Source organism: Ovis aries, chromosome 17, assembly GCF_016772045.2.
Source record: "Ovis aries strain OAR_USU_Benz2616 breed Rambouillet chromosome 17, ARS-UI_Ramb_v3.0, whole genome shotgun sequence".
Classification (NCBI taxonomy): Eukaryota; Metazoa; Chordata; class Mammalia; order Artiodactyla; family Bovidae; genus Ovis; species Ovis aries.
Window position 1 is genome coordinate 54852780 of NC_056070.1, and position 16632 is coordinate 54869411.

A 16632-nucleotide genomic window follows, 5' to 3' on the forward strand; every position below is an offset into this window, starting at 1 on the left:
TCCCTAAATTCATTTTGTAGAACGAGAGCTGTAATTTAAACGTGAAGTTATCAAGAGCTGAGATAAACCACACATCACGTGCAATTTAATCTGGCAAGGAAACAGGCCACTCGGAATTGCTAACTAGGCCTAATTCATTACATCTTGGTGAACGCTGTACTTCTGGTCTTATGAGTCTTTCAACTTGCACATTAATATATTTACCCAGGCCTTATGGAAAATGTATGGGGATGGTAACAGAAATACTGTATCCTTGTTTAAATCACATTACATTTTTTAAACCGCTCGAGTGATTGCTTAGAAAGATCACACCTTCTTCTGAAGCATTTATGAAACAATTATTTACATTACATTAAAAACTTTAATTGCCTTGAAGCACGTGTTCCAAGACACAAATATTGGAAAATCATCAAAAATATCCATCACGATTCTTTCTTCTTTACAACTCTTCTAAACTTTATCTTTTTTATAACCCTCTGTATTGATCTATTGTCCCAGACCAAGAGTGATGTCAGAAGTCCAAGCTGGGTCATAAAAAGAGAATATAATTTCCATTTGCTGTCTATAAAAGCAAATCTTTTGCCCAGAGAAAAAGGGGGTGGGGAATGTCTCCTTTTTTGGGGGGTGGGGTAGGGCAGAGGCTAGGGTAAGATTGGTAGGGGGACATGTCAGAAATGGTGACTGCTGGGTCAGGAGAAATGTTAGTTATGAAGGGGGTTGGGAGGTCTGAGTTCCTCCCGGGTGGTGGGTGTAGGACCTTGGGAGGAGACTGGGGACTTCTCCCTTGCAGAGGCAAGATGATGGAAAAAATGTAAAACAAATCTAGCCACCCCTGCTGTCCAGCGTCTGAAAAATTGCAGAAGACCAGAATTTCCCTCCAGCTGGGCTAAAGACTCTCTCCCAAAAGACAATCATAATAAAGGAGGCCCATACTGGGAAGAAGCCTGGGGTCCCCAGCTAGGCTAAGGACCCCGGAATAATGATTGTAACAGTGGCAGAGACATCTGTAGCTGTTAATGATCCAGAGCTAGGCTAGGCCCCCCTCAACATAAAACGATAAAAGCGAACCCACTGTAGGGGGAGAAACCATTCCAGAGGTTTGGCTAAGAACCCTCCCCAGTAATGGGAACAGTAAAACGACCTCCCATTCTAAAGTTGTGAGGAGCCCATGTAACTGTACTAAAGGCTCCTGAAAATAGTAACAAGAATCTCTATTGCAGAGGACCCCCGGAAAGAACCCAGTGCTATGACCAAGACAAGACATCGCCTCCTAATAATATAACTCTATAATGGCGTGGACCCTGCGCACAGCAGTGGTGACATTTCCGACAACTCAGTGGCGCCCCCGGGCGGCTGCCACCCGCCCACTGGCCGGCTCCCAACAACCCGCCGGCAGGGTAGTCTACGCAGCTCTAGCTGGCGGCTGCTACCCTCGGATGCGAAGCTTAGCTGGCTGGCGAAGGAGCGGCGGCAGCCCGAGGCACGTGTTGTGTGCTCCGATTGCAAAAGAAAAAAAATGCATTGCAAACTATTAACTTTTTTTTTTTAAGTATGCATTGCTGGGGATGGGGGATAGACAGGTGCGAGGCGAGGGTAGGCGCCCCACGCACCCGCCGCCTCCTGCCCCCGCAAACTTCCCTTTGCATTGATCAGCACGTTACGTCAGTATTGATAAGTTTGCAAAAAGCCAAAGTCAAGTGCAATCGCGCGGCACACCGACCCCGGACTTGGGGGGGGAGATGCAACGAGCGCTCCGCGGGCCCGGGAGCCGGCTGCAGGCAGGGCAGCGGCGGCGCCAGCGCCTCTCGGAGACGCTGCCTCCCCCCCACTCCTCTCCTCCCACCCCATCCCCGGCCGCCTCCCCCGGGCGGGCGCCGAGCTCCCCGCCCCGCGCCCTCCTCCCGCGCCCTCCGGGGGTCGGGGGGGGCGCACGGCTCCCGGGCCCGGCGGCGGCGGCGCGGCGGCGCCGAGGGGCAGCGGGTGGCAGGAGGCCGGGGGGCGCCCGAGGGGCCCCGGGCGGTGGCGCGCAGGGCCCGGACTGCCGGCGGCGGCCCCGGGGCTGGGGGGAGTCCAGCCCGGATATTGAGTGCAGCCATTGAGAAAAGCCAAACTCTTGTGTGTGTGCGTCTCGAATAGCCCCCAAGATGGCCGCCAATGTGGGATCGATGTTTCAATATTGGAAGCGATTTGATCTACGGCGACTCCAGGTTAGTGCGGGCAGCACCGGCCGCGCGGCCGTGGGGAGCCCTCGGGCGCGCCCTGGGCGCACTGGGGAGGTCCCCGGGAGGGCGGTCGGGCGCCCTGGGGAGGCGGGCGGCGGCTGCTGGAGCTCGCAGGGGCTCGACTGCCCGCTGCCTATCGATAGGTATTAGGAATTGATCTCGCCGCTGCTCTTTGTTCGGTTCAATCATCGATTAGCCGCTGCGACCATGGAGAAGCGCTAGTGAGCCCATGGCCCGGGGAGCGAGCCGCCGGGTGAGCGGCGGAGTGAGGCGCGAGGAAGGCAGGGTCTGCGGTCCCAGGCAGGGGGCTGCAGGCGGGACCTCGGGCAACCCCCCTTGCGCCGCACTTTGCGCGCCTCCCAACTTCGCGGCGCCCGGGGAGGCCGCGAAGCGCGCCGCGTGCCTGTCCGCGCCCGGCTGGGGCTCGGGCGAGGGAGGGAGGGAGCTGGCGGCTAGGAGGAGGAGGAGGAGGAGTGGGGGGAGGCATCCGGGGTTGGCTAGGAGGCGGCTCCGCGCCCTGCCGCCCGCCAGCACCTCCGCCGCTGCCGCCCGCCTAGCTGCGCAGCCCGGACGCGCCGCCACCCAGGGGCCGCTGCTGCCGCCCCAGCCGCTGCAGCCACCGCCGCCGGACTGGCCGCCTGCACCGGCAGACCTCTCCTCGGGCCGGGTTCTCGGGGTTCGTCTTTGCCTCTTGCTTTATCCCCCTCGCCAACCTCTTTCCAAGTCTTAGGTGGGGACTGGCGGTGGTGATGGGCCCGGGGCGCGCGCAAGTTTGCGCTCCTGCCTCAGGGGCCTTGGAGAGCCGGGAGCTGCGCAGAGCAGGTGACTTCGGGCTCTCGGGCCCACTGGAACTTTTAAATAGGAGATTCCCTCGCTGTTTTCTGCCTCCTGCTTTTCCTCTCGGCCACTCCTCTCTTTCCTCTTCTCTCTAGTCTCTTCTCTCTCTTTCCCCTCTCCCTCCCTGGGGCGACTCCCTTCCAAACTCCAGCACTTTATCCCCGTTCCACCTTTTTCTGGGAGTCTGTGTGTCTCCTCCAGATTTGGGGGTTATTCTTGCTGACCCAACAGGAGACTGGGCCGCGGGGTGGGATCTCGCAGAGAACTGCGCACAGCACAACGCTAGCCTCTGTCCTTTCCCAGGTGCCCCAGGGTGCTCCTGACAAGCCCCCAGTCCCAGGAGTCTCACCGAGGTGCGGCGGGAACAAGGGGCAGGGAAGTGGTGTTGGTTACCGGGAGATTAAAGCATCCTGCCTTGGCCTTGACATTCTTGGAAGAAGGGAGAGCATCAGTCTGGAGATAAAAAGGGACCCGCTTTTTTTTTTTTAATCCGCCTGCAAATCTCGTTAAGTTTCTTCTGATAAGTGGTTCCAGTGCCCCCCTCCTCCTGGTGGCTTCCCAACCCCCCTCCTTTCTAACCCCTCACTCCCCGCAGGCCCCCTCCTTCAAAGCCAGTGAGCTGGAGAGAAAATCGGGGCACTCAGGCATGCAGTTAATAACTGCAAGTGCCTTGCAATTCCAGGTCCTCACTCGAGTTGGGGCTACAGTTTGGTGGCCATCTGAGGCGGGCAGGGCTGCGAGCTGTGGTTGCTGTTTTAAATGATGCTAAAGTGGCCTTTCTGGAAGAGTGGGGGATGGGGGAGGGAGAGGGAGAGAGAGAGAATGGGAGAGAGAGTTGGGCAGCCACATTGGGCTTGGCACGAAGGCCAATGGTAATCGTATTCCCTGCTAATGTTTGTAAATGAGACCCGGGCACGGCTGGGGGACAGCGTCTTTATTTATGATTGATGTTCTGTAACATAAGGAATGACAAGAACGTGGCAGACAAGAGGAGAGGAACCAGAAGGGCTGGCGAAAGCCCTTTGCAGGGTCCTATTGTTATTCTGGGCTGGAGAAAATTTCCGCGGCGAGATTTACAGCGCTGGTATTTGCTCCCGGTTGGCCGGAATGTCAGTTAACACAATTTTCATTAGATAACTCGTTTTCAATCCGGGGAGCTTGGGCTGCTACCGGGAGGTGGAGTGAGACCTGGGCTGGGTGCTGAGGGGTGGGTGCGGCTCCCAGGGGGCTGATTTCTGAGCTGGAGTGGAGGGGGTGTTGAACCTCAAGTCTCTCCTGTCTCAGGCTCAGGGGTCTTTTGTGGAGCTGTTGAGGTCACCCAGATCTTGATTCCAGTTGGACTCCCATTGATCTGGGAACCCTTTGTTAGGGTTTTAGAAGATGCTGAGGTGAGAAAGCAAATTTGGACTGGAAAGGATGAAGATGGGGGTGGTGGAAAGCCTTGTTCAGGTGATGGGAAAATAGAGCCAGGACCTCTCCCTGCACAGGGTATATACTTAGGGTGCAGGAGGGAGGGATATGTTCATTAAAACAATGGCTGGTGTGTTTGACACAAAAGGAGAGGGCTCTGGGGAAAGGGTTAACCTCATTTACATGGATATTAAGTGGGGGGTGGGTTGTCCCTTTGGGAGTTTGAAAAGCTGTACACTTTAAGAGAACAGAGGTACATGTGGCAGCGGTGTACAAACATTGAGGCCCTCACATCTGCCGTGGTGTCCACCCTTGTCCTGAAATGTTCAGGTTTTCCCCTGCCCAACAGTCCTGCGCCCCCAACCCAGCCCCATATTCTCACTGATGGCATTTTTGTTGGAAACGGATTATGAACCTAAGCACTTTCGCCTCGGATCATCTCTTGTGCATAACGCTAATGACTCCTGTGCCACACTTTTATTCTCATTTTTTTCCCCTTCCCACTTTCCGTTTACAGGGGAGATAGCTAGAAAGGAAAACTTCAGCTGGCTCGTTCCAAGATCTGGGTAGGAAAGCTGGGCCCCCACTGCAGGCCCCGTGCAAGCCAAGAGCTTTGGGCTCACTTGTCCCGTGGCCCCGGATGTTTGTGAGTGTGAGGAGGCGTGTATAGCTTCAATTCAGTGGTTTCATGCAGCCTGGTCGCTGAGCGTTGGAGTGGCCAAGGCAGCAAAGGCGGCCCATGTCCCCAGGCCAGACCATGCTACCAACGCCACTCCGATACTGGCAAGAAAGGTGACCTTGTACTGGCCCATGCACACCCTCTGGAAGTACATATTTTTCAAATATAGAAGCAGTCTGGTTATTATTCCTTCCAGTGCCATCTCTGGGCACAGTGGGGCTGTTTTCCTAGGATTGAAGTCTGTCAGCAGTCTTAAAGATGGTGAAGATGCTGTGACATTTGGTACCCTGCTCCAGGATCCCTGAAACTGCTTCCCTCTTTCTTTGCTGCTGGTTTTTCTCTCGGCTGCTGGCAGTCCAGGAAACGAGAAGAAATAAAATTCTATCCCAAAGTTAATGCTAGGCATATTTCATTTGGTTATAAGATTGCTTTATGGTGAACATTACTAATGCAGTATTTTTTTATGGCTTTTCTGTGTATAGTCGTCGTAACCGGATTCATACCTTTATGATTTTCTTTTTCTGCTTTACTTTGCCACTTTTTAAAATGATACTCTGGGTCCAGTCTCTCTTGATATCTTTTTTTTTTCCTTCAGAGTGTTAATCAAGCTAACAAGAGTTGGTGCTCAGTCTGAATGCACATCTGTTTCTTGGGAGGAAAGAGGTTGACTGGAAGGATCACATTGTACGAACTTGGGAGGAAAAGGCAAATTCTGCTTGGGGTTTGAGCCTTTAGGGAGGAAAACTGATGGGTCCTCAAATGAGATAAGCTGGACTTTCTGTAAGGAGTTTTGGAGAAACTTCTAGGAAGGCTCAATTTCTTGGCGTACGGGAGATGGGACTTGATGAAATGTTTTTCTCAGCTCAAAGTTTAGAAAAGAGCGTGGATGTGATTAAAATATTATAACCTTATGATATTCTGAAGTGCATAAATTTTACATATCAGCCACAGAGAGTTTAGACATCCATTAGAGCCTCTGACAGCTTGACTTATCTAAATGTGCTATCATTTAACAATGTGTCAAAATTCCTCTTTCTTTAGATGACAGCAGTAAATAAGCTATCAGCCCTGTTGGCGGAATCCTAACTTTGGAAACTTCACTGTAATAGAATTGCTGCCGAGGTGCAAGCATGAGCAGACCAGGCTTGGTGTGGCCCAGGCCCAGGCCTGTGAGATGGACTGGCATTAGGTGAAGGCTGTGGGAGGTTGGAGCGGGAGGAGAGGGAGTGGTGGGAGACAGAGGGACGAGGGGAGATTCCTAGCAGCAGCTCTGTGAATACGACCAAACCATTGGCCAGCCCCCTGGACCCTTCCAGGTCCAACCAGTGGGTGACCCCATTCCATCTGCCTCTCCAATTCATTGCAAGCCACACCCTGTGAGCCTATTTTGCAGAAGGAGCTAGAAACAGGTGTTGAGAATTTATATAAAGAACCCAGCAGTCTTTTCTGGGCATCCCAAAATTCTGAATTTCTCAACTCGACAGAAATTGCTTCCCAAAGATGGGCCTCTCTTTGAATGCTGAAAGAAAAATGAGCAATGTCTCATCCTTGACCGCTTTTGCTGTTGGAGATCTCGAAGTTTCTTTTATTAATACCTGAATTCACTGTAGAAAATTGTGAAACCACGGACAAGCCTAAAGAAGCAAATCAGCGTCTCGGTGGGTTATTTCAGATGAGCACGGTGCTATTTTGACCAGAGAGAACAGCTTTTCTGATGATGGTGGTGTTTTTTTTTTTTTTCTTTCCTTTCCTTTTTCTTTCTTTCTTCTTTTTTTAAACTCTTCTGTTAAAGGGAGGATTCTGTCTTCGAACTTGACATTCTGTTATGGTAACCTTTCTTCCGTCAGATAGAATTTCAAACGTGAGCACCTCAGCTGGTGCTAAATTTGATCCTGGATGATGGTCGAGGTGGCTATCCAAAATCTATGGTTTTCTCTGTTGCTTTCTGAAAGGGCTGAATTTCTGGTGGCTTCCAGTTATCTAACTCAGACTGAGCCTGGCAGAGTTTGAGGGTGGGAAGGGGACTGAGGTAGTGGCCTGCCTTTGTTTCTGGCTGAGGAAATCAGGGTTCAGTCGTCTGTTTGATTTTTCTGTCTGGGAGATGCTCTTTCGTAATGACAGTGGCTTATATCAAAGGTGTCAGGGAAGGTGGACGTAGTAGGCAGAGGGGAAGGGCCCCAAGAGCAGCTAAGAAGTACAGTCTCTAGCACTCCTGGGTGAATCCCCTAACATTCCAAGTCTCCCATTTCTCAATCCATCACATAGACTGGTTGTGCTCATCTGGTTTGCTGTACTCGGTTGCTGTAAAGGGAAGGATGCTGACATACATTGTGTGCCAGTTAAATGTATTGCCTTTTCATGACCTCAGGGCCCATTTTGACAGTGATGAGGAGCCATTGGCCTCTTGAGCAGAATTTTGAGACCAAAAAAGTCATGTCTGGAATGGAGTTCTTGGTTTCTAAGCCTTGAGGATCCCTTCAGAAAATGGTTTGTAGTGTTTTGTAGGATATGAACAATCAGTTCCTATCATACTTAATTTAAAAATCCAGGGTCCTTTCCCCTGATTGTAAGACTCCAGGTAGTCGAGCCCCCCCCCCCCCCCCCCCCCCCCCCCCCCCCCCCCACCCCGCCGTTATCCTTCCGACTTCATCTCCAGCATCTCTCCTCTCCTCACTCTGTTCTAGGCACAGTGGTCTTTTGGTCCCTCGTCAAGCACATTCTTACCTCAGGGACTTTGCACTTGCAGTTCCCTCTGCCTGGGATGCTTTTTCCCTTATCTTCCCTTGGCTGGCTCCTTTGTGGTCTCACCCCAAACACCTGAAGAAGCTTCCACTACCCTTTAATGTGCAAATATGCTTCCCCTTCTTTAAGGAAGGTGTTTCCCTGAAGGTTTCAACCTCATGACCTTCCCAGGGGTGGCTTCTCTCTAGGCTTTTTAGAAACCATCTAGGTCTGCCATCAGAGTTGGCAAACTTTCTGTAAAGAGGTGGATAATAATATGCTTTTGCCTTTGTGAACCACGTGGTCTATGTTGCAAGCACGCAGTTTTGCCACCGTGGCATGAAAATAGCCATAGACAAGAAAAATGAATGTGAATGGTTGTGTTCCAGTAAAAGTTTACAGAAACAGGTGAAGGGCTGGATTTGGCCTGAAGGCCATTTGCTGAGTCTGGTCTACAGGTTTGTAATGATGGTGGTAGCATGGCTGAGGTGTTTACCTTTCCAGTTAAGAGTGTTAAGGTAGATCACATGTAGTTCCAGAAACTTGTTCTCTACCTTTTCCCTCAAGAGGGAAGTAAGAGGAGCCAAGACGGTGAGGTTTCCCTGTCTAGCTTCCAGTCCTGGCTCCATCACCTATTGGCTGTGTGAATTTTGGATGGGTCACTTAACTTCTCTAAGCCTTATTTCCTTGTCTCTAAATGGAACTAATAGTAATCTCCCCCTTTTAGATTGTTCTTAAAGATTAAAGCACTTTAAATGTGAAAGTGCTTAGCACAGTTTGGGACACACAGTTACTGTTCCATAAGTGTTTTACTTCTTATTGTTGTTGGTATTTTTAGAGACGAAGAGAGGAGTGAGAAAACCAAATGAGCAGTGGATCCTGGAATTTGCTGGCCTTGCAAGCTTGTTTTAGAGATTACTGGGCACTTTTTCTCTTCTCTCTTCCTCCATTGGGGGCTTACTATATTAATATATTACTAATATTATATGTGATGTCTTATATCTTGGGAGCTCAGACTACAGAGGTTGCAGGCTGGGAGCTATGTCTGGACCACGGATGTATCTGTCCAGATTAGTGCAATGTTTAAAAACACTTTTTTTTAATATAAGCTTCTCAGCATTTAAAATACAGAAGATGTTACCTAAGAAATTCAGATATCCAGTATCCTGTACAAGTCCAACACTCTGGCTGCGCTCGGTAGGGAAAGGAGACCTAGCGAGGGCATGGCATGCAGAGGGGACAGTGGTGCAGAGACCCTGGGCTGAGCGTCTGCAGTGGGTCAGACGGCTCCAGGGGCCATGAGGCAGGTCCCTGTCAAGGCCACTGGCTGCCATTCTCCAAGTGCCAAATGTCAGACGAGGCTGCATTCTCAGAAAAACCGAAAGGCCCTGACCAGCTACATGAAGACGCATGATTAGCCTGCTGTCTCTGCTTTTCCTCAGTAGCTCAGTCACCCTCAAAATGGGCCAGCAGCTGCCCCCTCCTTCCTAGTCCTTTACCTATGCATCCCCTCTGCCATCCTTTAGCCGAATGAAACAGCAGTTCCAAGATACGCATTTGTCATTAAAAAGAAAGAAAGAGAAAGAAATCAATCCTCCAACCTCTTTGGCCTGAGCTGGTTGTCTGCCCCAGAAGCCCGGAGCCGAGCAGTGCTTAAGACTCTCTGAGCCGCCGTCGCTCAAACTCGACGGGGTAAGTGGCTCCCCGGGAACCATTATGGTCGATTGACTTGTCCAGCCAGCTGTTTGGAACGTGGGTGCTGCAGACAGAGAGACCACAGGGGTCACCAGGACAGCCAGGCCGAGTGCAGATTTCCTCAAGAGAGGCAGTCATGCAGAGGCACTCAGAGGCTGGGGGCACCTGTTTGAGATGTTGGTCCATTATGAGTGTCCATGGGCTCCAGGGATCTGAGGTGTGGAGTGTGGGCTGCAAAATCAAGCCCTGCAGTCTCCCACTCCCAGAGATATTTAGTGAGGACTTGGAGCCAGGGGGCCTGGCTCTATCCCAGCTCTGCCACTTACCAGCTGTGTGACCTTGGGCAAATCACTTAACCTTTTTGAGCCTCGGTTTTCTCTCTTGTGTGAAATAGGGATGATAGTAGTATCTGCCTCCTTAAGGATTGTGGATTAAGTGAGTTAGTGCATGTGAAGTGTGAAATCTGTGCCTAGCGCATAGATGTGCTATATAATGTTAATAATAATAACTGCCGCTGTCCTACACTTTGAAAATGTATTGGTTTAGCCAAAAAAATTCACTCAGGATTTTCCATAAGATGGTACAGAAAAACATGACAGACTTTCTGGCCAACCCAATATATTCATCACTCACAGTATAACTAAAAATGGTGTAAATTATAATAAGTAAATATCATAAATACTATAAATAATAATAATGTACTGGCAATGTCATGGTGAACCGGAAGACAAGAGTGCCAGTCCTCACTTAGCCCACAGACAATGGAGGGGGGTGGATGCATATCTTATTGGACAAACGGGTGTCTAGTCACACACAGACATTTGATTCTGAGATAGCATGTGGCAAAAAAAACTGCCTGAGTCTGAGCATCAAGGGAGCCTTCCTGGAAGGAGTGACCCTCTAGCCAAAGTGTCAAGGACAAGGTCAGGGAAAAGCGTCCCTGGGAATAGCGTGTGCTAATACCTTGAGGTGGGTGGAAAAACAGTGCGTGCAAGAAACTGGAGGAAGGCAGTGAAGCTGGTCACAGATTCTGAGTGGCTATTGTGGTGGTGATTTAGTCGCTAAGTGGTGTCCGACTCTTGCAACCCCATGGACTGCAGCCCACCAGGCTCCTCTGTCCATAGGATTTCCCAGGCAAGAATACTGGTATGGGTTGCTATTTCCTTCTCCAGAGGATCTTCCTGACCCAGGGATCGAACCCAGGTCTCCTGCATTGCAAGCAATTTCTTTACCGACTGAGCCAGGAAGCCCTGTTGGACCCACCTTTATGCTCACTCTTGACATCTGTCAGTTGGGAGTAAGGATGAAGTATAAAATAAGATTATTTAGCACATGTGTGGCCTGGAGTGACTCTATCTCAGTGAGTACTTTGTAAAGTATTCAAACACCGTATCAGCCTTTGCTGTTGTTCAGTTGCTAAGTCTTATCTGTCTCCTTGTGACCCCATGAACTACAGCACGCCAGTCTCCTCTGTCCTCCACTATCTCCCAGAGTTTGCTCAATTCATGTGTTGAGTTGGCGATGCTATCTAACCATCTCATCCTCTGCCACCCCCTTCTCCTTTTGCCTTCAGCATTTCCCAGCATCATAGTCTATTCCAATTTATTGGCTCTTTTTATCAAGTGGCCTAAGTATTGGAGCTTCAGCTTCAGCAACAGTCCTTCCAATGAATATTCAGGGTTGATTTCCTTTCGGATTGACTGGTTTGATCTCCTTGCAGTCCAGGGGACTCTCAAGAGTCTTCTCCAGCACCACAACTTGAAAGCATCAATTCTTCCATGCTCAGCCTTCTTTATGATTCAGTTCTCACATTGTACATGACTACTGGAAAAACCATGGTTTTGACTATACAGACCTTTGTCGGCAAAGTGATAGCTCTGCTTTTTAATACGCTGTCTAGGTTTCTCATAGCTTTCCTTCCAAGCCTTAAGTATTGCTTTTGTTTTTTTTAACAAGGTATACAGCCCAATTCTGTTGCAAAATACGCCCAGTTCCCCAACTCCTGTTTATCTTGGGATCATGGCACTGCGCCATCAGGATTCAAATCCCAGTTCTGCTTCTTCCTAGCTGTGTCCCTTGGGTAAGTTAGTTCCTCTTTCTAAGATTTGGTTTTCTCAGCTATCAGGTGGATATAACAATGGTACCTCCCAGTGGTGGCCTTGAGAAGGCACCTTGCAGATCTTTGTCTGTAGGGAGTGTGATGGGCAGGTGGCACCAGATCCTGCCCTTGAAGATCACCCGCAACTGCCACAGCCAGGGACTGAGTGTAATGGGGACTAAGAGCAGACTGGTTCCTGGGACACATGGGACTCATGTGCAGGCTCTGGACTCCTCTGCAGTCTAGGGTGCTTCCACTAACCAACCAACCTTACTTACCAACTTTCCTTCCTTCTTCTCTCACTCATGCCCTCCCTCCCTGCCTCTCTCTATTCTAGCTCCCTCCTGCAGGGTGCAGGTATTGATCCTGATAAATCTCTTTGTCTTGTAATCCTGCCTTTGTATCTTCTTCTCAAAGGACCACAGTTTCCTACAGGAAAGATGAAATGAGGTTTGGACGTCTACCTAAGGCACCTAGTGCATAGGAGATGCCCAGTTGAGGTATCTTTTATGTCTTGTTGGGAACCTGGGTGATATCACTCTCAGCGTTGCCTCTTTCTGGTTGCCTGTTCTTACCTGGGCCCACTGTGTGATTAGGTCCTCCGTTCCCTTCGTTGTTTCGCGCTCATTTCCTGACATGCCTCCCCTTTTTATTCAAGCACTCTGGCCTCCTCACTGTTCCTTGAACACACCGAACATATTCCAACCTCGGGGCATTTGTACTTGCTGTTCCCATTGCATTTCCCAGACGTCTCCTTAGTTTTGTCTCAGTCCATTCAGTCCTCTATTTAAATATTTGGAGAGGTCCTCCCTAAGCTTCCAAAATCCCTCCCCGCCCCCTGCCCCATTTACTGCTATCTGCTTTACCTGATGTGATAATATGTATTTATTTGTTCGTTTGTTTACCATCTGTATTCCTTCCTGGGCTTCCCTGATAGCTCAGATGGTAAAGAATCTGCCTGCAACTTAGGAGACCAGGGCTCAGTCCCTGGGTCGGGAAGATCCCCTGGAGAAGAGAATGACAACTGACTCCAGTATTCTTGTCTGGAGAATTGCATGGACAGAGGAACCTGGTGGGCTACAGGTTATGAAGTCGCAAAGAATTGGACATGACTGAGCGACTAACACACACATATTCCTCCCTGAGGAGGGCAAGGACATAGTAAGTTCTTAGTAAATATTTGGATAATGGAGTGGATGAATAGCACAGGAAGGGTAAGGTGGGAGCACCTGCCTTGACTCTACCTTGGGAGGCAGTCCTGGGGGACCCAGCTCCTCCCAGACCCCCAGCTTCTTCACCCATCACTGGCTTTTGAAATTCTCTCACTCTGTGATTGGGAATTGGGCACAGGCCTCAGACTCGCAGCGAACAAGGGTTTATCTTTAGCTCTGTGAGTCTTGCTTTAGAAACTGGTGACCCCAATTCCGGCCTGGGAAGTAGCTCCCATCCTAATTAATAAATCCATTAATTAATTGCTGGAGCAGGCTGTGGACTGTTAGCAGTGATTTAGTGGCCTCAGTCACATACAACTCAGGTCACAAAGCAGGTTCCTGCAGTCTGTGAGATGGCTGTTGTTGAGGGGTACAAGATAGCCAGTTAACATGTTTTGGGATCCAGGTGACATTCTTCTCCCAAAGCCTGGTTCATGGGTCCATATGATCAGCCCAGCAGGCATCAAAGAGAGATCAAGGTCTCTGGACAGTGTCACTAGAGTTGGGGGGATTTCCTGCTCAGTATCCCCTGGGACTTCTAGTTTATAATCAGGCAGGAAGTCAGGATTGGAGTCTCCCCTTCCCTTTTATGGCTAAGATACAGTGTCCAGGCCTCAGTTTTTCTGTCTAAAATAGAGCTTCCCGGGGTTGTTGAGACAGATTATCCATTCATTCACTTAATGAACATTATTCAGCACCTGCCATGTGTCATGTGCAATGTAAAGTGCTGGGAGTGCAGCAGTAAACAAAACAGACCAAGTTCTTGCCCTCATAAAGCTTTTCTTTCACAATCGCCTGGAGATAGAAGTACTTTTCTCCAAGGCTGTGAGGGGTAAAAAATGACAAACCAATACAGACACAGCCTAGGACTGGGCATGCTGTAAGCCTTCCCCAAATGGTGACTGTTGTTAATCATGATCTTTATTAACAGCAGTAATAATAACTATGATGATGATGATTCTGGGAGGTAATTTCCTGCTGAATTTCAGTTACCCTGGGAGCAGTACCTGAAATGATTTGAGCATGGGCTTTGGACCCTGGCCTTGCTGTTTCCTAACTGGGATGCCTTGGGTGATTCACTGGATTTCTCAAAGTGTTAGTTTCCTTATCTGTAAAATGTGAATTAAATACAGCCTTTACCTCATAGAGACCTTATGGGGGTGTTGATGCAGTGACTGGTAACTGACTGTGGCTCAGATCATGAACTCCTTATTGCCAAATTCAGACTTAAATTGAAAGTAGGGAAAAACCACTAGACCATTCAGGTATGACCTAAATCAAATCCCTTATGATTATACAGTGGAAGTGAGAAATAGATTCAAGGGATTAGATCTGATAGACAGAGTGCCTGAAGAACTGTGGGCGGAAGCTCGTGACATAGTACAGGAGGGAGAGATCAAGACCGTCCCTAAGAAGAAGAAACAAAAAGTCAAAGTGGCTGTCTGAGGTCAGCTTACAAATAGCTGTGAAAACAAGAGAAGTAAAAGGCAAAGGAGAAAAGGAAAGATACACCCATTTGAATGCAGAGTTCCAAAGAATAGCAAGCAGGGATAAGAAAGCCTTCAATAATCAGTACAAAGAACTAGAGGAAAACAACAGAATGGGAAAGACTAGAGATCTCTTCAAGAAAATAGAGATACCTAGGGAACATTTCATGCAAAAATGGGCTCAATAGAGGACAGAAATATTATGGACCTAACAGAAGCAGAAGATATTAAGAAGAGGTGGCAAGAATACACAGAAGAACTGAACAAAAAAGATCTTCATGACCCAGATAATCACAATGGTAGGATCATTCACTTAGAGCCAGACATCCTGGAGTGTGAAGTCAAGTGGGCCTTAGAAAGCATCACTACGAACAAAGCTAGTGGAGATGATGGAATTCCAGTTGAGCTATTTCAAATCCTGAAAGATGATGCTATGAAAGTGCTACACTCAATATGCCAGCAACTTTGGAAAACTCAGCAGTGGCCACAGGACTGGAAAAGGTCAGGTTTCATTCCAATCCCAAAGAAAGGCAATACCAAAGAATGCTCAAACTATGGCACTCATCTCACACGCTAGCAAAGTAATGCTCAAAATTATCCAAGCCAGGCTTCAACAGTACGTGAACTGTAAACTTCGAGATGTTCAAGCTGGCTTTAGAAAAGGCAGAGGAACCAGAGATCAAATAGTCAACATCCGTTGGATCATCGAAAAAGCAAGAGAGTTTGATTAGAATACCTATTTCTGCCTTATTGACTATGCCAAAGCCTTTGACTGTGTGGATCACAACAAACTGTGGAAAATTCTTCAAGAGATGGGAATACCAGACCATCTGACCTGCCCCTTGAGAAATCTGTATGCAGGTCAGGAAGCAACAGTTAGAAATGTACATGCAACAACAGACTGGTTCCAAACTGGGAAAGAAGTACATCAAGGCTGTACATTGTCACCCTGTTTATTTAACTTATATGCAGAGTACATAATGAGAAACGCTGGGCTGGGAGAAGCACAAGCTGGAGTCAAGATTGCCAAGAGAAATACCAATAACCTCAGATATGCAGATGACACCACCCTTATGGCAGAAAGGGAAGAAGAACTAAAGAGCCTCTTGATGAAAGTGAAAGAGGAGAGTGAAAAAGTTAGCTTAAAGCTCAACATTCAGAAAACTAAGATCATGGCATCTGGTCCCATCACTTCATGGCAGATATATGGGGAAACAATGGAAAGAGTGAGAGCCTTCATATTTTGGGGCTGCAAAATCACTGCAGATGATAGTTGCAACCATAAAATTAAAAGGTGCTTGCTCCTTGGAAGAAAAGTTATGACTAACCTAGATAGCATATTAAAAAGCAGAGACATTACTTTGCCAACAAAGGTCCATCTAGTCAAGGCTCTGGTTTTCCAGTAGTCATGTATGGATGTGAGAGTTGGACTATAAAGAAAGCTGAGCACCGAAGAATTGATGGTTTTGAACTGTGGTGTTGGAGAAGACTCTTGAGAGTCCCTTGGACTGCAAGGAGATCCAACCAGTCCATCCTAAAGGAAATCAATCCTGAATATTCTTTGGAAAAACTGATGCTGAAGCTGAAACTCCAATACTTTGGCCACCTGATGTGAAGAACTGACTCATTTGAAAAGACCCTGATGCTGGGAAAGATTAAAGGCAGGAGGAGAAGGGGATGACAGAGGATGAGATGGTTGGATGGCATCACCAACTCGATGGACATGAAAGTGAAGTCGCTCAGTCGTGTCCGACTCTTTGCGACCCCATGGACGGTAGCCTACTAGGCTCCACCGTCCATGGGATTTTCCAGGCAAGAATACTGGAGTGGGCTGCCATTTCTTTCTCCAGGGGATCTTCCCAAACCAGGGATCGAACCCGGATCTCCTGCACTGCATACAGACGCTTTACCGTCTGAGCCACCTCTCAGAGTCTCAATGGACATGAGTTTGAGTAAATTCCGGGAGTTGGTGATGGACAGGGAGGCGTGCTGCAGTCCGTGGGGTCACAAAGTGTTGGACACGACTGAGCGACTGAACTGAACTGATGCAGTGAAGCATGGAAAGCTCTTAGCACAGAGCATGGTCATTCCTAGGAAATGAGAGCATCTAATATTACTTTTACTATCACTGTCATCATCATTGTTATTTTTATTCACCTCCTGGTCATCACCAGCCAGCAGTAAGGTGGACCAGATCCTTGCAGAGAGGCACTGGATGGGAGGTCAGCCTCTCCAAATACCGCTTGGCAGGCTGTAGCAAGACCAGGCTTGA

At 48.8% G+C, this 16632-nt stretch overlaps 1 protein-coding gene across 2 annotated transcripts in view; it reads left to right on the forward strand.

Annotated features, from left to right (window-relative positions):
• The first annotated feature begins 2134 nt into the window (after positions 1–2134).
• The window catches only part of CUX2 (cut like homeobox 2), a 275147-nt gene continuing 260649 nt past the window's right edge, over positions 2135–16632 (forward strand). For both annotated transcript variants that reach the window (XM_042234612.2, XM_042234614.2), the window contains exon 1: positions 2135–2207. In XM_042234612.2, coding sequence (XP_042090546.1) covers positions 2145–2207 — 63 coding nt within the window. In that variant the 5' untranslated portion in view covers positions 2135–2144. The remainder of the gene's footprint in view (positions 2208–16632) is intronic.